This window comes from Lathamus discolor, chromosome 5 (assembly GCF_037157495.1).
Source record: "Lathamus discolor isolate bLatDis1 chromosome 5, bLatDis1.hap1, whole genome shotgun sequence".
NCBI lineage: Eukaryota > Metazoa > Chordata > Aves > Psittaciformes > Psittacidae > Lathamus > Lathamus discolor.
This window is the reverse complement of record NC_088888.1, coordinates 40236533-40259563: the sequence shown is the minus strand read 5'-3', so window position 1 is coordinate 40259563 and position 23031 is coordinate 40236533. Positions and strand designations below refer to the sequence as shown.

Here is a 23031-nt window from a genome sequence, read left to right as displayed (position 1 = left end):
ACAACTTGGGCTGTGCATACAAAACATCCTTAATATATGTTAGATTAGAAAGGCTTAGCTTAGCTACTCAGTTCAGTCTCCAGAACTAAGATGCCTTAAGCTTAGAGCTATAGCTTTACTTCAAGAAGTTTCTCCAAAAAACACATGCAGAGAGATGCCTGCTACAGTGTGCAAATGTGCCCATGGTCTGAGTCCCTTGCTTTGAAGTAGCGATTGTTTCACTGACATTTCTCTAAAATTAAATCCATTTAAAACAAAGCAAAAAGCTCAATAACAGCAAAAAGCTCAAAGCAACCAAACAAAAATAAAAAACAAGCCAAAACAAAACAAAAGATGAAATGGAGACTCAGACACGCATCCAGGAAGGTCACCATTATATATCAAACATTATATTTTGTAATAGGTTGGGTTTTGTTTTTTTTTTTTTTCTCTCTTTTCTATTTATGCAGTTTTCTCTTGTATTTTCAGGAGCCAGGTGTGCCTGGTTGCCAATTCTCCTTTCTCTTCTTCCTTCTCTTGAGGAAGGGCTGAGATTTGAAAGGGGTGGGGGAAGTTTGTGAAGTTTCTACTGCTTTCAGTAGGAAAAACAACCAAACTAACAACAACCCTAAAAGCTGAACCCTTACATTTTAACCCTTACATTTTAACTGCTTTCCCCTCAAACCCAGCTATAGAGTCAGCCACATGAGGGAAAATTAAAAAACAACCCATGGAATATGCCACATACATCTCCATAGGAGTTGTGCTGACTTTCAGAGCGAAAAGGCAGCTTTCCTCAGTAAGCATGAAGATGTTCATTCTGGAGTTTCTGTTATTAGTATGTTAACATATCATCAAGCTACTTTTATCATCATCTTCCACTCATCCTTTGTGGCATGAGTCTTTGCAACTATAGTGTGATCAGCTTTTTTCGACAGTCTGTTTAACTGTGACTAGGCAAGTTCGTGGGCTGGCAACATTTCATTTCTTACACAACTGAGGGATAGAAAACCCCACAGAGTATGAAGCAATGAACACATGTTTGCAAGGAAGAGAACCATTTCTTCAGTTACTGGAAATAATTTTTTAAGTGCCTGTATTCACAATGTGACTTAAAAATAGTTAAAGGGTCTCAAGATGGTATTTCAATAATTCTCAGTTTCTTCCTTGCAGCAACAGGCTGGAGAGAAGGTTTGCAGTTACATTTCCTCACGCTTTTGCTTTCTTTCCCTGCACCTCAAATCAGACTAAAGATTCGAGTATAAGCATTGCATATCTACTAATGAAATCATCAAGATCTCTCAGAACTGCCAGAATAGATTTTATTTTTTCTTGCAGCGGAGAATCATTTTAGAACATATGAAACTAATTTTTTCATGGGTTTTATAGGAAAAATTATAGTAAGTCCATCTCAATATGCAACACATTTGATTTACTGTGGCAACAAATATTAGAAGGGCTTTTTCTGGGCATTGTTTAATCTCCTTTCATCAACTCACAGGTCAGTCCAGCAGCCTTTAAACTAAACTTTCACAATGCAAGAAACTGCTCAGAGATGCTGATTCAATGTACAACGCTCTGCACTTTCAGATTTTTTTATGAAATCTTTTATTCCATGTGTAAACATACGTATATGTAAAAAAGAAACCAACAAAAAATATATGTACACATTTATATCAAAAGCATTGACTGCTAAGAATATGCAGACAAAATGAAATACATGTTTCATTCCTCATTGATTCATGCCCACACGCTGACCCTTGGAGGCTTAGGGTGTTTCTTTACAGAGGCACAGTTCCATTGACTTCCACTGAATGGCAGTACCTATGGCGGAAATGACTTTGTCTTACTGAGTAGTACCACAGTTACTGGTAATGGTGCCAGCTCAACACCCTCCTTTCTCCCACTTCAGGTCTGAACATGGGGTTGTTGGAGAGGTCCTCAGGCAAGCATAATACTGATATAATCAGGACATCACTGATTATCAAAATATCTTCTAGTTTAGAAAATTGGCATTCCTTACTCTTCCATGTTATCAGAAACAGGTGCTTCAGCAAAAGGGACTTTCAGGGCCTGAGAAGAGCTCTTTGTGTGAAAAAGCCCATCTAGCTAAGAAGCATTTCCCACTAGGATATGAAAGCATGGAAGTTGAATTTATTTTGCTGTTTTGTTATATCAATATAAACAGTACAAAATGCGTGGGTGTTTTTTTCACATATAAAATTAGTGTTCAAAAGATCAGAAGAAAAAACTTTCATTGTGATTGGTGCAGGGAGACGGCTATGCACATCTCCTGAGGAAAGCTCCCAAATACAAAATATTTGAAATGTTTATATATATTTATTAAAATAGGTACAAATAGGATCAGCAGTTTAAAAAAAATAAATCAGTAACTTCTGAAAAAAAAATGTCCTGCATTAATTCAAAGGCCGGAATAGATCACAGTGTATCAGGAAGCCACTTAGAAATATAATACTTGGAAAACCTCCAGAAGCAGGAGCTATAATCACTCACCAGACCTCATGAATACATGTTTCACTGACGACTTTCAGTGGTTTCCAGGGCTGCAATTTTTCTATTACCTCCTCATATTCTGAATCTAGTTTGGCGAGACTCGCTTTACACAAAAGGAAAGATTACTTTCAAGTTCAAAAAGAGCACTGAAATGACATTAAAATGTTGTTTTCTGTCTTCTTTGGGTGTTCAGAGGGAGTATGTCTACTTTCTTCCCAGGTGGAGATTTCCTAATAGTGGGAGAAAAATCATAATTTTTGTACAGTAAAACTGCATTTTAATAAATGTAATCCTTCATATTATTAAAAATAGACATAAAAAAATCCATGTTAATTCTTATAAAAAAAACCCCAGAAGTCTATTGACAGGATAATCCTTCCACTAAAATTGTTTGTGTGTATGTGCCAGCACAGGAAACCCTAAAATGCCTTCTCGATTCCCCAACAGTTGTCTTCTTGCGTGTGCTGCTGCAGAAGGCCACTGCATGCCTCTCTTCTGGCTGAAGTGTTTATTGGCAGACGAATGTATGAGAAGCATAAAAGCATGGCAGTTTTGAAATTGAGAGTGCAGACAGTGGCTCAAGTTACAAGTCAGTGAGATGCCTCACTGTTGCAGTGCTTCTAGCCACCTTGACCAAGCTGTGGATACTCAAAATTGAGAAAAGCAATCACTTGCGCACAAACAGAGCAAAACATGCATACTGTCATTTAAGGTGCAGCTACTTCTGTTGAGATTCAGGTGGAAATCGAGTTGAAATAGAAACTAGTTCTGTGTCCTGCTCCTGCTGCCGGGCTTGGTATTTTCTCAAATGAAGAGAGTGAAAATCTGTTCAAGTATTTGCATTGAGCAGGCTCCAAAGTAGTTAAAATTGAAACCTGATTCTGTGGTGTACTGTGTCTCCCCAGGCGGTAAGGCTGCACCACATGCAGAGTCACTTAGACAATAAAGTTACTTCTTGAAATTTCTCATCTTCCCTAGGCTGAGTTATCAGCCCATCATTCATTCCTCTTTGCTGCCTATCTGAAACAAGTATCGCTGCAGAGATCTTCTTGCACCTCTAGTTACAGCAACAGAGTACACTTCAATTAAAAACAGATTAAAAATAGTTTTATCAACATTTCTAGAGGCCTCAAATCGAACAGCCTTCAGCACATTTAGTTAAAAAATGATGAACAAATTCAACGGCAAAATAGACCCCCATTTCTAGGGGTTGTCGTTAGAAAAAAGTCACTGGAATGAATGCCTGATTTTGAAGACATTCAGGTCAGTCTGTGATAGCTTAAGTGGGGCAGTCATCTTCTGCAGCAGGATAAGCAGCAGCAGAGGATTGTTCTGAGGGGGTGTTTTCTTCTGTATTCCAAAGCTTTTTTCACTTGCTCTTTAGCTTCTCCTACATAGTCCTCGACATTTTGCATATTTATCTCAATGACATCGAAGGTGTCCGACTGTTCCTCCACTAGTAGGGCCACCTGCAGAAAGAGCTCATGAACTTCCTTGATGCGACCTTCTAACTTCACAAGCTCCTTATGACGTGTCTCTATCTCATTCAAGGCTGAGCGAGCCCCCTTAACTTCTGACAAGAGATTCTCAGAGAAGACATCCCACTTGCCTTGCTCAATCATCTCCTCAATCTGGTTGCTAGAAACATCTTTGCCCATTATCTCTAGCTGCCGCTGAATTCGAATCTTGCAGTTCTCTCGTTGGTTCATCTCTGCTGCATTGTATTCAAACATGGCTCCCTGAAATGAGTGCATGAGGTCTACGTAGTGGTTCTTTGCTACCCTGGCAATAACAGACATAGCCCCATATTTTGTTACTGCATCTTCACAGAAATCTCTCATTATGTGAAGTTTCCTGTGGATGCTTTCTCCACGGGCCTTAATGTCTCTGGCAATGCAATTAGTATCTCGTTTGATGCTACTAAGACGGCGCATGGAAGTAAGAAAGCGGTTGTTTTGCTTTCTGAGCCGCTTCACATCCTCTTTTAGATAGTCATTTTCTGTCCGGATGTTCTGTATGTCGTTATGGAGAATTTCCAAGGCATAATCAGTCTCATAAAGCAGAACATCGTGGGGTGAATTTTCATCATCCTCACTTTCAGTAAACTGTTGGTTGTGTAACCTGGCTAACTCATGCAGCTCGTTTAGCCGGTCCTTCATCCTGCCTGTAAATAGAGGAAGAGAAGGAAAGAAGTTTAAAGTAAATAAAATATTGGTTTACAAGTGTTAAAAGTTCAAAACTAATAACAACATCATAGAATACTTTGAGCTGGAAAGGACCAGTAAGGATCACAGATAACATAAGTACATCAAAGGTAACCCAAAATATCTATTTTTAATTTGTTCATTGTATGTTTTACACTGATGGATCTCAGATACAAAACACTGGTGCTAGAACCCTCTTCAACGTTTGGTTGATACGCTGGAGGGAAGGGATGCCATCCAGAGGGACCTTGACATGCTTGTGAGGTGGGCTGATGCCAACCTTATGAAGTTCAACCATGACAAGTGCAAGGTCCTACACCTGGGTCAGGGCAATCCCAGGCACAGCTACAGACTGGGCAGAGAAGAGATTCAGAGCAGCCCTGCAGAGAAGGACTTGGGGGTGCTGGTCCATGAGAAAATGAACATGAGTCGGCAGTGTGCGCTCGCAGCCCAGAAAGCCAACCGTATCCTGGGCTGCATCAAAAGGAGCGTGACCAGCAGGTCGAAGGAGGTGATCCTGCCCCTCTGCTCTGCTCTTGTGAGACCTCACCTGGAGTATTGTGTGCAGTTCTGGTGTCCTCAACATAAAAAGGACATGGAACTGCTGGAACAAGTCCAGAGGAGGGCCACGAGGATGATCAGGGGACTGGAGCACCTCCCGTATGAAGATAGGTTGAGGAAGTTGGGGCTGTTCAGCCTGGAGAAGAGAAGGCTGCATGGAGACCTCATAGCAGCCTTCCAGTATCTGAAGGGGGTCTATAGGGATGCTGGGGAGGGACTCTTTATTAGGGACTGTAGTGACAGGACAAGGGGTAACGGGTTAAAACTTAAACAGGGGAAGTTTAAATTGGATATAAGGAGGAAATTCTTTCCTGTTAGGGTGGTGAGACACTGGAATGGGTTGCCCAGGGAGGTTGTGAGTGCTCCATCCCTGGCAGTGTTCAAGGCCAGGTTGGATGAATCTTTGTGTGGGATGGTTTAGTGTGAGGTGTCCCTGCCCATGGCAGGGGGGTTGGAACTAGATGATCTCCAGGTCCTTCCCAACCCTATTCTATGATTCTCTGATTCTATGATTCTAGGAGCTACAACACTTAGAATCAAAAAAAGTTCAAGAGATAAGACAACAAATCCTGACGACAAATCCAAAAGTTCGATTAGACAGTCCTCCCCCGCTGCAAATGCTAGTCTTTCACTTGGAGAGAAAAACAAACTCTTGAACAAATGATAGAAAGCCTTCAGCTGTCAGTACGTGTAGATGTGTTATTAACTGAATACTTCCCACCGCTCCTCATTAGAGAAGTCACCTCTAGATCTTGACCCTTCATTATATCAACTGCCCCAAATGTCACAGGTCCTCTGTCATTCTAAGCTTGCTTTTCCTGAGGAAAGACTAGGAAGCCTCTCAGAGCCAGAAATGGCATTTATGGGTAGCATTGGGAAAAAAGAAGTTTTGAGAAATGGTGTGAAAGTATTAAGGTAGGATAAATAAATAAATAAAATAAAATAGAATAAAAGAAAATAAATAAATAAATGAAGAAATAAAGCACAGGCACATTTAGGGCCTCCAGATGCAACCTCTGACCATAGCGTACCAAGCATCAGACAAAACAACACAGTGCTAGCAGCATTTTGTAAGCAAAACCATCCACCCAACCCTTATTTTTTGTATGATGGTAACATCCTACTGGAGGAATAAAGTAACACCATTGTTACAGATCAGGATCTGTTTTCTATGCATTTGCTTCACATCTACTTAACTACAAATTTCATTAAAAAAAACATAGAATAAGTAATCTGCACAGACCAGTTACGTAGTAACAAAGCATAAGTCTCATTTAAGTATGTTTAAGCTGGAAACTTCCCATCACAAAAGCTGTATCTCCCATGACCCGTTTAAATTAGTAAGAAAGAGAACCATGTTAAGAATCAACACCAAACAGGACATCTCTAGATCTCTGTGTCTGCAGGATTCATTTTTGTTTTTTACAGGAATTAAAGGATCTTCACAGCATTTACAAACATGCTACCGCAATGAACAACACATCCCTTCATCGAATCAGCAGTTATTCCCAGGTTCAGAAGAGCCACATGTCTACATGCCCGTGAGAATAGGCCTAGATCTAATGTGAATTAAAACTGCAAGTTTATAATCAGTTTCATAGGACTGTTCAATGTGTTAAAGATGTTAGGGAGGAGAGGGGAAAGATTCCATCACAGGTACAGCCCCCTGGGCTCATATAGTTCATTGTGGGGTATATGCTGGTCTTGAGAAGCATCCAGATTAGGATCACATTTACATTGAAGCAAACAAGTGAATTTCAACTTAAACCATTTCTTTTACAAGCAATGTTAATCAATAAAGTCCATTAATATCCTGACAGAATAGCCTTCATTCAGGAATCTACACATGTAATATAATTGAATTTAAAACATAAGCCGCATGGATTCAACTCACAATGCTCATCTGACTGCATTCATGACTCTTACTGGCTTCCCTAAAGCTGACAGTCCTACTTCTAGCCTCATCTTTGAACTGCCGTGTGCTGTGTTCAGCAATTTATTCTTTTTGTGTTTAGCATTTACATTTAACATCACACAATGTTTTTTATGACTTGAAAATGACAGTCCACAGCAGCAAGGTGCCATTTGTGTAAACTAACTCGTGTGTGCAGGACTGTGTTGCCTTTGTGCTTACCATTCCCTGAACTTGAGAAAAACTGTATTTCATCAGCCTTCCACAGAGAGCAGACTGACAGCTGGCTCAACAATAATTACATTTTATTGTTTGTGCTTGAAAAACACAAACAGAAAAACGCACTAGGAGCTGCCATGTAATAAACTCACGATTTTGTAGGAATAGGTCTACCCTTCCTTCTCTCTACCCTGAAAAGTATAAACTGCAACTTGCCTTTCTCACCCGCAATTATGTAAGGGTGATGGATTAAAAATATAGGAAGAAATGGAGAAGGAAACACATGGTAATTCACAAGAAGAAGATACTAATGCTGTAGTGTTCATGTGTATACTAATTCTGCAGTATCTTTATGAAAACAATGCTTTTTTTTTAATACAACATGAAAGGTTAAAAAGTCAAGCATTAAAAGAAAAGTAAGGAGCTGCGATGTGTGGCCTCAGACCATGGTGTTGCCTATACACAGGAAGATCATGCAGTTAAACACTGGCCTATGTCCTTTCACTTCCATCAAGTCTCTGCCTACAGTCTGTGTGTGCTGAGTAAAACTTGTACAACATAAAGGGATAATCTCACTTACTGTATTACTACTGTGAATTTCCTCAGGGATTTTTCCTGTGAAATCTCTGGAAAGCTCCATAAGCTCATAACAGTCTTTTGGGGGAGGCAGACCTAGGAACCCCATCCACAGACACAGGTTTCAGCCCAGAGTGATTAAGGACATTGTCACTTTTGATGAGTTATGATGCCCACTTGAGGCACCTGAAGCACAGCTTTTTCGTACCTGGTACTTTCAGAAGTCAGCTCCTTCTGACTTTGGTCACTGCTGCAACCCTTGGGGACTTCACTGAGTAAGATGGTAAAGTAACAAGCTGGACATCAGTGAATGAACACATGGATCGAGGCCACGTGTGAGAAGCTTGTCTCCAATGATATGTACAGCATCACCCACAACTTCAGTGACCAGTAGATCCAGTAGAATCCAATTCTAAATGTGAATAGAAGAGTCAGATTATAGTTGCACTGAGAATCTTCCACTTGGAGTTTCCCGGTTTCTACGTGCTTAGCTCTAAAAGCTCCAGTATTTGGAACTACATACCAAAGCTCACATTCAAGGTAGTCAACATTAGGATTTTTTAACTCTGCACTGAGGACCTGTACCCATCAGGGTAATGGCTCCTAACCAAAGGATGCCACCTCCTCAAGCCTGACTTCAGAGTCCTGCAAAATCAGGGACTTTTGGACATCTTCTTTTATTCCCCCCAAGTCCTGTTGTTCTCTATTTCTAAAGTGCACCGCTTAGCCAGCTTCCCACTTCACCTTCACAGTTTCAAGATGCTTTTCCTTATCTGCATACATTTCCTGGACAGGATGAAGGACAAAAAAAAGACAACTTTCTGCCTGTACTTCAGCTTCATATTAGGCCACAAACACCACAAATTGCAGAGGACACAATTCAACAGGTATTGAGCTTTGTGCCATAGCATGCTCAATTACTCTGTGGGTTAGCATTTGCAATATTTAGCAAAAAAAATCTGTGAGGTTCAAGAAAATGTTTAGATTTCAACTTTCTTGAGCACCTTTAGCTCAAGGAACACAGTAAATTTATTTGGGACACTTGCAAACTGCTGCTTTGAGAAACTCATAATTTGGCGAAATTGTAGGAGTTTTACATAAGAAAAACAGCAGGCTCAAATGCAGTGCCACCACAGAGGTCTTTCCCCACTTGAAATTCCCATTTCAAACATAGGGGAACCAGAGTTTCCCAAGAGAGGACAGTAACTTCCAAGCATTCCTTTGATAGTTTCAGGGACAAAACTGACACTAAAGAGCTGAAACAAATGCACAAACAAGCATGGGAAAGGAGGGGGGAACAGATACCTGAAAAATTTCAGCTTAATGGATCAGCATTTATAAAGGCTGACCTCCTTTATCAGATGCTGTTGTTACTCAGGAAAGTTTACATCTGCTTACACGTTGATAGCATTGCTTGCCATTAAAACAGCAATGTATCAATATCTAGTGCATTACTAGTTGTTAAGGATAATCTCAGCACTAATTCTTTAAAATGAGCAACAATCTCCCTTTTCATATAGGGCCTGGCGCAGCAGTATAAATTGGGCTCCCAGGCTAGAAAGCAGCTCTGCAGAGAAGGACGTTGGTGTGCCGGTGGACATCGAGTTGAACATGAGTAAGCAATGCGCCCTTGTGGCAATGCAGGCCAACAGCATCCTGGGCTGGAGCAGCAAGAGTGATGGAGGGAAGTGACCCCTTCCATCTGACACCTGAGAGACCACATCTGGAGTGCTGTGTGGGTGCCGGGGCTCCCCAGCACAAGAGACATGGACGCACTGGGGTGAGCCCAGGGGAGGACACCAAGGTGGTCAGAGGTGCTGAAGCACTTGATGTATGAGGAGAGGCTGAGACAGCTGGGAACGTTCAGCCTGGAAAACAGGAAGCTTAAAGGAGATCTTGTTGCACCAATTGTCCGATGCAAGGGAAGACCCTTCATGGAGATGTACAGCGACATCACAAGAGGCAACAGACCCAAGTGAAAACAAGGGAAAAGCCAGCCACATAGTAGGGGAAAAAAAAGGAAGAAAAAAAACCCTCCTAAACTTTCAGAAACACTGGAAAAGGTGCCAGGAGAAGTTTTGGAATCTGCATACTTAAAGATACTCAAAACTCTACTGGACATGACCCTCACCAACCTGAACTACCTGTGTGTGTTTTGAGGGGGGCTGGATTATACAACATTCAAAAGTCAAGTCCAGATTGTTCTTGTACTCAGCTTTAAGTCAAAAGTTGGTGAATTTGACCATGAGTGCTAAATATTTAGCACTTACTTCTTTAACACAGGTTTATTTAAGATACAGCTAACACATTAGAATATCAAAACACCAACTACTCTGTATTTGGAATAACAGCCCCAAGAGTGTAAATACCTTAATGCTAAGAGTGTGTGTTTTAATAGATTAGCTGCTAGTTTGATTTTCTTCTAAAATACTGTGCATATTCAAACTGGAACATATCCTTCCATGTTTGTATTTTTGAGCTAGCTAAATTTATCCTTGTAAAAACCAGGTTCCTTCTGCAGTCCATCATGGTGTGTACACCCAAACACACACTCTCACACACAGGAAATACAGGCTAGGTAATGACTGTAGAGGTTACAACTTTAAAGCCAGACACGCACCAAGTACATACAGTCAGCTGAGGACGTGTTCAGTACTCTTCGTGTTGGCATGCTGCTTCTTGGTATCAATTACCATAATGACTAGCTTTCCCATGATGCATGAGAAAGACATGAGCTGTCCTGTTGCAGTAAGACTGCAGCCCATACAACTCTGTGTGATACAGGATTTCAGATGGGAAAGGAAAATCTGGCTCTGAAAATCTGTACCTGTGCATATACATAAAACCCCTTTCTGTTAGCCCAACACACATACCAATAGGAGTCCTGCAGAGCATACTTGCATTGCTGTGCTAATCAACATAGAAATAACATAAAGATGAAGAGTTATTTCTATAGAAACAAAAGAGTTGCACCTCTTTATTTCAGCTTTAACATTTGTATATCTTATCCACACCTCAGTTTGGGGACAAACGGTGAGATAAAGCTGCAGTTTCAGCATGTCATCCAAATTTCATTACTGGAAAGGAAGTCAGTTTATGTCTTTTCTATTTACAGCACTCATAAAAGGCAGCTGCTAGTTAACACCAGCTTGTGGATTACCAGAAGTCTAGTCAGTAATCATTCTGATCCTTGAGTAGGGCTTTACAAGATGAAGCTTTCACTTCAGTTGAAGTGGCCTATCTGAGGAACAACAGATACTTCAAAAGAAGCCAGCTAAAAATAATTTATCATCTCAGTAATTCTCTTGCTCAGAAGGAAGAAGTTCTTTTGTGCTCCACTACAAACCCACATGGCTCATCCTGTCTCTGAATGACATGTGCCCTTGGTTGGATAACACACAATAGATGTGACCCAAGAAACAAGTGGTGAACAACTGGGAAATAACCAGCTCCTAAGCAGAATTACTTCATTGCCGAGTGTGCATCAGCACATTCCAGTAACTTCCCATACTGCCTGCAGAGGATGCAGTATTGACGGAAATCCATTCAGATGGACTAGCTAAGTCAAACACACTCCATTACAAAGAAATAGTGTGCTGCTGTGGCAGCAAAAATTCAAATCATATATAGGTAAAAGAAGTGTTAAATGCAGCTGGAACCATTAATTTAAGAGTTGGAATCTCAGATTTAATCATAATTTTCTAGTATCTTTCTGTTTTGGAAACAGTGCTTAGACCAGATTTAATTATTTCGCCTGCTCTCTGTTGTCCAGTAACAGATTTGGTAATATTAATTAACGTGGAAAACAGACTATTGTTTAAAATAGGTTTTCCTCTTTCTACAAGAGCTTCTAATTGGCTCACAGCAGAATTCTAGTCATCTCTTCATACTAAATTCCCTGATTTCCCAATCATGCCCATCATTGGTGGAACAGCAGGCTTGAATTTCTCAAATTTCTTTTTTCTTTTCATCTATAGGAGCTTAGGGAAACACCAAAAATGATAATCTAATTATTAGGACAGATTCCCTTCTGGAGCTGTTTTCAGCTCATATCTGTATATAAACTCCAACGTTTAGAACTATGACAGAGATCAGCATTTCAAAATCTTGTTGCAGCTACACTGAAAGGAACTTATCTTCTCTGGAGTTTCTTGGATTGGGCAATGTTTAAAAATAGACAAAATATATTCAGGACTGAAAATACATCAGTTAACACAAGGCACCAGTTACAAAGCTACAGAAATACAGCAAGAAGCTGCAAATGTATTTGAAGACTAATAGACACTACCCACTTCATGTTGTTGTCAAGGACTGCATACAGCAGGATACCTCCTCTATACTTTCAGTCACCCTAGTGAGAAATGTATGCAGTTGCAAATGCCTTACGGCAGGTTTCTTTTTCCAAAAGCTTACATGAAGTGTCCACTTCTCTATTTGTGCCGGAACAAGTTATTTATTCTTTGCAGGCTATTTCTGCAGTTGCCAGAATCTCCACTACTCCAGTGGTTCCTTTCCTACTTTAAAGGCTAGGAAAGGCCTAAAGGGAAAAAATTAGCATTCAAATAGTTTGTTGCCTCTAACTTAAAGTTATGAGGTAATAATTGCTTGAATATTGATAGCTTTGAAGGTTCTTCTTTGACTTCATTCAGTTTCTTTACCAGTACTCAATCTCTTCCATATAAAGCAACTCTCAATTTTTTGTATGACAGCATATTACAAATTCAAGGATCTAAGGTGCATCTTGTACTTCCCAGATGTATTCAATGCGGTTAACCATCTTGGTGCTTTCCATAGACTGGTCATCAGGTTTTGCAGACATCAGTATCAAAACTAGGCAGTACTAGGGCAGCAGACAAAAAACTTTCTCCACCTTCACTAGATGGCCCACTGAAAAGTGTTAAGTCTTCACTTGCGTTGTTTGAACCCTTCCCGAAACTGGGAACTCTCTCCAGCAGTCATCATACTTCTGTGTACAAACGGAAGTTAAGGACAGGAAAGGCTAACGCACACCCCAAAGTTAGCCACTTCCTTTTCATAAGGATGCTAAAACCAGAATATATAGTTATATATTCTGTTATGTTATATATATAACATACAGTTAGCAACTGCAGACATTGAAAACCTGCTAAATCCTTGGAATCCTTGAGACCTGTGAGCTGACTCCAATCAGCTTTAATGTGCACAGCTTGCCAAAAACCAGAACACCATTACAAAAAAGTATCTGAACGTACACGGGATTGTATTTTACTCAGAGGGGAGAAAACCAATCCCACATCACTCTTTATTCAGTGTTTTCCAGTACATGCAGTGTGCTTTAGGCTGAGTACTGCAGCATGCCCATCCTTCCTGACATAGGGAACACTAAGGTCTTCAGGTAAAAATGACCTGGAGGCTAGGGGAGCAAAAACTGTACCTCTATGGTTTGGCAAACGGTTAAGAGAGAACCATGCCACTAACATAAACAGTGAGACAGCCATCCATGTATTTCTTGGCAATTACTACAGCTTGGGATCATTACAAGTCACTGTGCAAGGAAATCACACGATGCACTCATAGGCAGTGCTGTCACTAGAGTGCTGTGAGTACATACATTATCTAATTAATTACCTCAGCTTCCCTGAAATACATTGGCTCAGCAAAATAGTTCAGTACATACCACACTTATGTAACTACTATTGCTACCACACAGTGGTATTTATAAGTGATTAAGACATTACGCTGGCATCCAGGTAGAAATATGAGGCTGCATGTGATCATCGGTCAGAAGCAACACGTTCTACAGACATTTTTAAATCAGTACAACAGCATTACTTTTCAAAATACACAAGCTTGTAATGCAGTGTTAATATCTGAGATTAAATGCTCTTTAAAAAATCCCTTTAACATTAAATAGAGGATGTTTTATTGGTATTTGTTCATGTGGGCCAGTACACATGAGGCTCAGTTCTGGATCCTGCTGCAAAATCTACACAACTGTAACTGGACCAAAATAGTTTCAGTCAGGAAATAACCCCACAGCCACACATTCATACCCACAGCTCAGCCCCAAGACATGTCAGGCGCTGGCAGGCTTTATGGCAATTACTTGACATACTTTGCAGCTCATGGGTGTTTATAGGCCTATTCAAGGTACCAGGCAATTTGAGACAATATATAGATTAGGGACACACCGGCCAGTGGTACTCAGAGAATGTGATCCTGACTGGGCATATACAAAGCTCAAGCAAGTTTTATTCTTGCTTTCAAAAATAAGTGATTTGACGCTAACACATCTATGGCACAGAGGGAAGGTGTAGCAGGAAAAGCTGCAGAGTTCAACACTGTCTGGGCTTCTGTAAATGTTTTCCAGGAATAGTCTTGGCAATTAACATGTTAACTGTCACAGCAGATAAAGCAAAAGCTGCACACATGATAAGCCTTCTGAAGTTAAGAGATGTGACATCTTTCCTTCTTGATAAACTACAGAAATATGGTCTAGATGAGAAGTGCTGAACACTTTGTGTGATAGGCCAGATGAGATACTAAGATGCTCGAACACAGTCAGCAGTAGCAATCAAAACAGATGAAGAAACTGCAGAACTGCAGTGCTCCCCTCACACAGAGTTCCCCCACTCCCCAAGAGAGGTTCCCAAGAGACAGCCCTAGGCAGGAGCAGTGCTGCTGCTCTCTGTGAATGATGCTTCTCACTGGAGATGGCTCACATGGAGAGCAAGTTTTGGGGGCAGCCCAAAATGCAAGTGGAACCAGAAATGGCTTCTCTGCAAAACTGCAAACAGGTGGTAACTCCACATTTGGTGCTGAGATGAGCTTATTTGCTCAAATTAACACTGCCTCAGTAATTTCTGAGCAGGCGCTGTTACCCCTGCACTACAGGGATGACCAAAGAGTCAAAGCAAATTGGGGGGACAAGTAAAAGATAATGGAAAATGTATCTATTCCAGCACCTTCATGTTTGACACAGCAGTTGTCTTCTCACTGTCAGAACTGCTTTTGCATATGCCAGCATTGTGATGGGTTTCTGTCACACTCAGAGGCTATCCGTATTTCCATTAGTAACTTGGAGAGTGGAACCAAACATGAGCCTTTACAGTCTCCACGTGACACTGGACTGGAAAGGAGCAGAATAGAGCATTTGCTGTCAGAGGGGAGGATAAATTATATTGGCAAGCAAGAAAAATACCAACAAAAAAATAAAAGGAAATTCAATAGAGATGAGCCTGGTACAGTTCATTTAGAAGAAATTATTCACATAGATTTATGTAGTAGGGAACACCTAGTTCCTGGTAGCAGGAAAGCATTGGTGGGGTTATAGCTGACTGCAAGCCAAAAAGCAAGTTCACAATACAGTGCCACTGTAAAAAATGAAACATGTCTTATATGAGAGATGGCATGGGAAGGACTGGTTTTACTGTGCTTGGCATAGGTAAGGCCTCAGTTGGAATACTACATCCTGTACCTGTTATCAGACTGGGAAAGTAGGAGGATAGTGGGCATTGTTCCCAAATGGTTTAGAAAATACAACCCTGGAGGAAAGGGAGTTGAAGGAATTATGTTCATTTCATGCAGAAGACCAGGGAGAGAGACACAGCACTCCAATGTATAAAGGATTTATCTTTTATAAAAAGAGAAGTGATCAGTTTGTTCTCTGTGTTGGCACTGGAAACATGAAGTCATCCATTTGTTTCACCCAAGATCTATGTTGAGCTAGCTGCTCCCAGTCTCACTGTGTCCAGCACAGTGTATGTGTGAGCACAGGTGAGCACAGGCCCACTGCCTATGCTGGGGAGCAATGTGGATGACTCTTTTCACCCAGCAGATTCTCTTCCCTCTCTATTAATATTATCTACATCACGACAGCTAACATTTTTCCTTTTGGAGCAGACCTTGGTTACTGTTATAATGGAAGGTGTCAGTCAGGAAGCCTAACCCCACAGCACCCAAAATCTCCATGACTGTGATATAATACGCAGTTGTGTGTTCCACAGCATCATGTTTATCTGCAATGCCCAGATGACAGTTATCACATTATCCCCATTTTAGTGTCTCAAGAGATATTATGCACCATGCTTCATGAAGATCTCTTAAGAGGACAGAGGCTCACTTGCAGCTTTAGTCTCAGCCAAAACACCAGATACATTTGCCATATGACCTATTGTGCAATTTCAGTTTCAGAGCAGTGACCATACAAGGCAGCCAATTTAAAAACCAAGATGAGAAAAAGGCAATCAGAAGTGTTGGGCATCTAAACCATCCTTTCTTAAGGATGATCTTTAGTCTGTTTGCCTGTTAAACCTTTGATTAATAAAACAAAAAGCTATGGTAATCTTGTAGTCTCGCCACTTGAATACAAAAAAATCATTTAAATAGCAAGTAATACCACTGGTAAGAAAGCAGAATCCTTCAAATTGCATTCTCCTCTTACAAAGTCATATATTGCCATTTTGACACCTGACAGCTTAAAAAAATGGTTCCTAAAATACCACCTAAAGAACAGGAACAAGAAGTGTGAATGTCCGTTTTAGGCCAGTGTTACTGTTCTAGTCATTTCCTTTCCTGGTATCACACAGTTACATACAGTTATCTCAGACATACACAAGTACGAATTCTTGGCAGGAAAGGAAATGAGTATCAGTTAATAGGAAGCAATCAAAGAATGGCTACTTTTGCACCCACTCGCAGGTCTGGCCATGATGATGCCCAAGAAGGGGTAAAAGCTATTATATTTTGCTTATAAACCCGAATTTCTTCAAAATCTGCTCCAGAGCTATTCATAACCATGTATGAGCGCTATTAATGAAACGTTAATACTCGCTAAGCCAGACAAACGAGGCAGATAGAAATGTAGATGCCTGTTGGGACTAGATGAGGAGACTCATATTTGAAGGTACCTCTGGTTTTCCCCCATCCTGCAAAACTCCAGCCACCGCTTTCGCCTCTTTGGAGGGACCAGAGCTACCCGACGGCACACAAAGTGCCTCTGGACCCAAAAGGGCGAGCCCCATCCCCTGCCGCCGGGCTTCAGGCTTCCCCTCTCGACTCATACGGGGCAGTTTCCTTTCCTCTTACGCAAAACCGAGGTGCAAGGCGCTCCGAAAGCCCCGCGGCTCCTCCCTCCTCGCCGGCTGCGCTGGGCCGGCTGCCGAGCCCTGGCCGCGGACCGGGAGTTGCCCCGACAGCAGGGGAACGGGTGGGCTGCCCACCACTGCCGGAGCCCGGCCCGGAGCTGCCCTCGCTCCGTCCCGCAGCAGCTGCGGGAGAGTCGGTGCCCGCGAACTCCAGGGACGCTGAGCGGCGCTCGGGGGCACGGCAGGGCTCCTGTCGCGGGAGACAACACCGGCGTGCCCGGGCGGAGGGAGCCCAGCACGACCCCGAGGAAAGCGCCATCTCGCCCTCCCCGGCCCCGCAGGTACTTACCCTGGGCAGGGCAGGGCAGTGCAGTGCAGTGAAGTGCAGCGCAGCGCAGCCCGGCCGCCCCGTCCCGGCTCCCCGCTCTACTCCTGGCACTCGGGGCAGAGCAGCGCCCGCGCCGTCGGGGCAAGCGCTAGTCCCCGCGCAAAGTCCTGCCCCCACCGCTCTGCTCGCCCTCCTATTGGCTGCGAGAGGAGGAGTTATTTGCATAGCGGAGCCCCGCCCCGGCCGTCGAGGAGGATGGAGGGGCTGTACACCGTGCCCCCTTCCTCCTCCTCTTCCTCCCTCGTCTCGTCGGGCGGCGCTCCGCTCGCACAGCTTCCTACCGGGGCGTAGGGGGGGAAGGTCCGCCCCGTGTGTGCTGGGAAGCGTGAGTGCAACGGGGTTGCCCCGTTTCTTTGACGCCGTCCCCACGGACGCCCCTGCCTTGTCTTGCCCCGCCTGGCTGCCAGGGGGTGAGAGGACGGCCTGGGGATGCAGTGAGACACGGGGCGGGCAAGGAGCTAAACCCGAGGGGGAGTGCAAGAGGAGGGGGCAGGGGCACATCCTGTCCCGTCCCGTTCTCCCGTCGTCCTGGTCCCCGGCCCGGCCCGGCGCCCCTAGCTGTTTGGTGCAGCAACGTCTGTCCAGTCCTGCTGGCTCCAGACGTGCGTGATGAAATAGGGCGTTAAAGGACGTCCTGGGAACGTAATTCAAACAAATCGCTGCGGTTCATTGTGGGCAAGAGAAGGTGTGCTCTTTGCACAGTACTTCAGGGTAGGGGTCAAATTTAGCCCATATTTGGGTGATAGCTTTGACCATTGCTGGAAAAAAACCACCTTACCCATCACAAACAAAACAACATAAAACAAAAACTTAAGCAATAAGTAAATACTTGCGTTAACAATCATCAGTTAAAAATATACCTAGAGAGTGGCTCTTTCTCCTTGAAAAATCCAAGACTGTACTGCAGGGTTCTTTCTTCCATGTGGAGTCTTTGCTGGGATTTTTCTCTTACACCTTGATGCTGGTGCTGAATTTAAAACTACCTGAAAGCATTGAATGATGGGTGGGTTTTGTCTTCACTTCCAAGCTGCTGCTTTGTGAGACCAGCTGTGGCATCTGCAGGTGGCCTCCTCTTTGCCAGTGAAGCACAGAAAGAAAATGGTCCTTTGGTGGTGGTAATGCAAGTGGAGCTGAAAATAAAGCTGCATGTTAATGTCACTTTGAAGGTAATCAAAGGTATAGGCTGCTTTGTATGGCATGGAACAATAATCACAAGTTAACCTGCTGTTGTTGCAGCACAGGCAGAACTATGGGTGCATCGATTAATATGTCTGACGATCCAGTAAAGAGCAAAGTGCTTGTATAGGAACATCTGGTATTGTCCCTATAGCTTGTGAGGAGGGTACAGAAGACCAAACTGATGAGCAGCAAGTCTTCTCCGCTTCAGGAGAGACTTTAGGTACAGTTTCATAGAATCATAGGGCAGTTTGGGTTGGAAGGGAGCTTCAAAGCTCATCTTGCCCAACGCCCCTGCAACGAGCAGGGACATCTTCAACTAGATCAGGTTGCCCAGAACCCAGCCTGGCCTTGAATGTCTCCAGAGATGGTGTGCATCCACCACCTCTCTGAGCACCCTGTGCCAGTATTTTACCACCCCCATTGTAAAAAGTTTCTTCCTCATGTCCAGACTGAATCTCCCCTCTTTCAGTTTAAAACCATCACCCCTTGTCCTATTGCAACAGGCCCTGCTAAAAAGTCTCTCCTCGTCTTTCTTACAGGCTTTCTTAAAAAGAACTGAAAGGCCACAATAAGGTGTCCCTGGAACAAGCCCAATCCTCTTCAGCTTTAGCAGCTGAGTAGCAAGCAAGGCAGCAATATTGTTAAGTTATAAACCTCCTAAGAGATGAAATAGAGAGTGAGAAGACTTTACTATTTCTATAAATGTTGTCACCTTAGATTAGACAGAGTTAAAGAAGATTGAAAACTTTCAGGGACAGGCAGCTAATCAAGCTGTATGAATGGGTAGCTAAAAATTGACACTTGGCAAACAAGACCCCTGAAGTGCTTGAGAATACTATGTTACCAGATCCTAAAAAGGGTGTCCATTTGCATAGTGTTATAAGAAACAGCCACTTTAGTCATATGAAAAGATTTTTGTGTCACCATACATACGAAAGACACTTGTTTTGGATTATTCTGCTCATTTCAGTCACTTTTGAAATAACGTGAACAGTGTAGATTGATAATGAAAACGCTTAGACAGAGAAAAGTGATTTGCCTGTAAAAGAGATTTAGATTTTTCAGCCTTGTCATTTCATCCTCCCCTGACTCCTGAGAAGCATTACATGCAAAGCTACACCAGTAACAAAGTCATTTTTTTGTTTCACTTTGTACTATCTCTCATTCTAAATGAGACATTTGTCATTTACCAGTGAAAGGAAATACTCCCTTTTTTTACCATAGATAATGGCAGAATTCATTAGTGTAGGGATCACACACGCCAATAATTTTTTTTAAAGGAGTTTAGGCAACATAATGGACAATACATCTGGAGACAGGAAACCTCCCATTTAGTTCCTTTCTTGTCTGAAGAGCTGAGGTTTTTTTTACCTTAAAGACTTCTAATCCTGACCTAGATGTGATGGCTGTCGATAAGCCACATTTTACTTCCAGTTTCCTCATCTCTAGGAAAAGGAAAGGCATAATTACTTTCAGTACTCATAAATGTGTAGTGAAAAATAATATATAAACAATTTGGAGTCTCGTATATGTTAAAATACTTTGAGGATGTGTAGTATTTCAAGGCAAATCCACAGAGCAGAGGGACTGTTCACGCCAGGGAAACCTCTCGTCCCTCTGCAATGGTGCATGATGCTTCTAACCACATTGCTTACCAGGATAATCACGATGTGAGAGTCAAAACAAGAAACTGAACTTGTCTCAAACACCGCTTGCATTCGGCCATGAAAGCTTTGCAAGAATAACTGTGAATGGAGCAAAGAACAAGGATGATAGCTTTTGATATCATGAAGGCAGGACCATTCTGAGCTCCCTGTTCGAGGCTGATAAGTTTCCACAGGACTGTGAAACACACTTAGCAGACTTGTATAACTTAAGCTGACCGAGTATGTGCAAAAGGTGCATGAGCAATAACGACCACCAGGAGGACCCTAGTGGGACTTCTTTGGAACTGTGCATGTGTTCACTAAACTACGCCAATCATCATTAGAGTACCGTCTCTCTACGGTTTGTATGTGAGTTATCAATAATGCCCCAAAGAACATGAGCATAAAAGGACAGGGCAGAGAGGTCAGAGCTGAGCTCCCACCACTGGCAGTACCCTGGGTGAAGAGGATCAATGGGACGTCACTGGATCCATAGGTGGTGACTATCTGCTTGCAACTCCTTTTATCGTTCTCTCTCTCTTTCTTTCCCTGCTTTTTCTCCAGGAAAAAACACTTGAGTTTATTAAAGAGTTTCAGCATCTGGCCTTGTCTGTGCCTTAATTGCAACTGGGTGACAAATATATTGCCTCTGACGAGGTCGAGTCACTTATGTCCTCTGACGATGTCGAGACATACAGGATAGCCTGACTGAGGTTCTTCCAAAGACCAAGAAATGAGAAATTACATAGAGGCAGATTTCTCTTTGCTGCTACCACTTACCAACATCTTAGGGCATCTGGGAGTTCTGGGGAAGAGCAGTTTCACCAGGACACTTACACTTGCACTTTTAATTCCACATGCTAATCTACTACACAGAAATACCCGTGTTTGTCTTGATTTTACCCATCTGTACAGCACAGTTTGCATCCATAACACCTGTACTAATTTCAAGTATGGAATTATAGTTTTGTCAGTGTATAATAACTGACACCTGTGAAACTTTCAGCTAAGAATAGAGCAAATTGCTACTAGCTCAGTTCTGTATCACACAGACACTTCTCAGACACATAGAAAATCCATGTACGCTTTTCCGTGTACAAACAAGCCTCTTTTAAGAGGGCTGATGTGATCTAGCTCATGTTGATTCAATTAAATTACCATTTCCTGGTCCTGGACAAATAACTTTTTTCTCTTTAACCTTATGGGTCAGCAAGTGCCCCTGATATTACATGATTTACCAATTTCCAAGTTGAGTGGAGAGACACACTGAGAGACTGATGCTAGGAAATTCTTTCACTATATTCATTTACCAGGGAAACTGAGTCTCCAGCTGCAGTACTTCCACCTTGAATAAGGTCCATCAAACACTCCTGCTCTGAGTTTTCACATTTCCTCGTAGCCTTTGACAAAAGCTACTGACATTACAAAACAGCTTTGTCACTAAATGTTGCTGATATAAAGAGATCCTCCTTGGTTGCATGAGGAACAGACTGCTGAAAAGGATTCAGAAGCCAAGTGTCTCCACAGCTAGCTAAATCCACCTTAATTCTTTGCTGAAGCCTGCACAGTTATGTGGATTTACAAGGGATAACATAGAGCTCTACATATTGAGCCTTGCAAATGTTTGTCTTCTTGCTTTCCTATTCTCCCCCTCATTAGGAAGGAAGAAGGCTGTTGGAAAAGGATGGAGTGCTGAAAGCTGTACAGATGTAATTGCTATGGAGTTGGAGTATGCCTGTGCTAGGGCCCTCTCGCTTGCTTATTTGGGAAAGGATTCTTCTCCAATTATGCCTGAAAGGCATGCGAAGCCAGCCCTGGGTGTAATGCCCATGAATTCCTTGTGAACCACAACTTGGCACCCATATGCAGCTTTGAAGGTTCATTACCCATTCATGAGTTCTTAAAGAGCTGCAAATCTAGTTACAGTCATAATAGATGCCAGATTGGATGTACAGGAAATAGCCCTGGGACTTCTGTTGACTCAGGAGATGGCAGCAGGTGCCAGCATGTTTTATTAAGCTTAAGTTCCTGATAAATGAACAAATTGAAAATATTTTCACATGGCTTCCCATGGATGTAAACAAGCATAGTTAGCTGGAGCCAGTGCAACAATACCGGGAGATGAAGGCTTGGTTGATTATCAAGCAAGCCACTGGATTTCTCTGCTGCTGTCACAGCTTGTGAATGCAAAAGTACAGCCCATATGCATAACATGACAAGGATCCTGTCACATTAGCTGGCCTAATGAAAAGTATTGTCTACTTCTATACTTCAGTAAGGATGTATATTCTAACTCCTGTTATCAGAGAGGAGTGAGGCAGCTCTTTGTACATTTGCATGCCCATCAATTAAGAGCAGTTAGCCTTTACACTATAGGGAGCACTTTGTAACCCAGCAGTCAAGAAGGATCAAAAAGCCAGGCAAGGAAGACACATAGCAGGTGCTCAGATTTGGGTATAGTCCTAGTAACAGTAGATTCTAGGGACAGGTACATATTGCCAAAAACTGCATGCCTTGTTTTTGCCTAATTGCTACTCTCTGAGCGGAAAATGGCCAGGCTGTACATCAGGTGTGAAGAGAGAAGTACCTTCCCTGGGGGGTTAGTACATCAAGGCAATTAAAAGCCTTAGAAGGCTTAGAACGGTGTGGTAAAGAATAAACAGACCTTCACAAAAAGAGTTACTGGAAAATGAGATAATTTCCATATCTTTTTGGAGCATCCTTTTCAAATTACTAGCCATTCAGAGAAAAGGTATTGTTTTCTAAAACCCACCGAGTTTTGATGAAA

At 42.4% G+C, this 23031-nt stretch overlaps 1 protein-coding gene across 2 annotated transcripts; it reads right to left on the bottom strand.

Moving 5' to 3' along the window:
* Positions 1-1299: 1299 nt before the first annotated feature.
* Positions 1300-15047, bottom strand: STX11 (syntaxin 11). Of its 2 annotated transcripts, XM_065679084.1 has the most exons (4): positions 14910-15047; positions 8174-8377; positions 7970-8061; positions 1300-4657 (listed from the first exon to the last, which is right to left on the bottom strand). In XM_065679084.1, the coding sequence occupies exon 4, from the start codon at positions 4650-4652 to the stop codon at positions 3786-3788; it is 867 nt and encodes a 288-aa protein (XP_065535156.1). In that variant the 5' UTR covers positions 4653-4657; positions 7970-8061; positions 8174-8377; positions 14910-15047; the 3' UTR covers positions 1300-3785. The 2 variants fall into 2 exon arrangements, with proteins under 2 accessions (XP_065535156.1, XP_065535155.1); XM_065679083.1 differs by lacking the exon at positions 7970-8061 and having other exon boundaries at positions 14910-15046.
* Between the last annotated feature and the right edge of the window lie 7984 nt (positions 15048-23031).

What these genes read in the sequence shown, in the direction of transcription:
- STX11 (XM_065679084.1), bottom strand. Translation starts at nt 4,652, where the DNA reads ATGAAGGACCGGCTAAACGAGCTGCATGAGTTAGCCAGGTTACACAAC.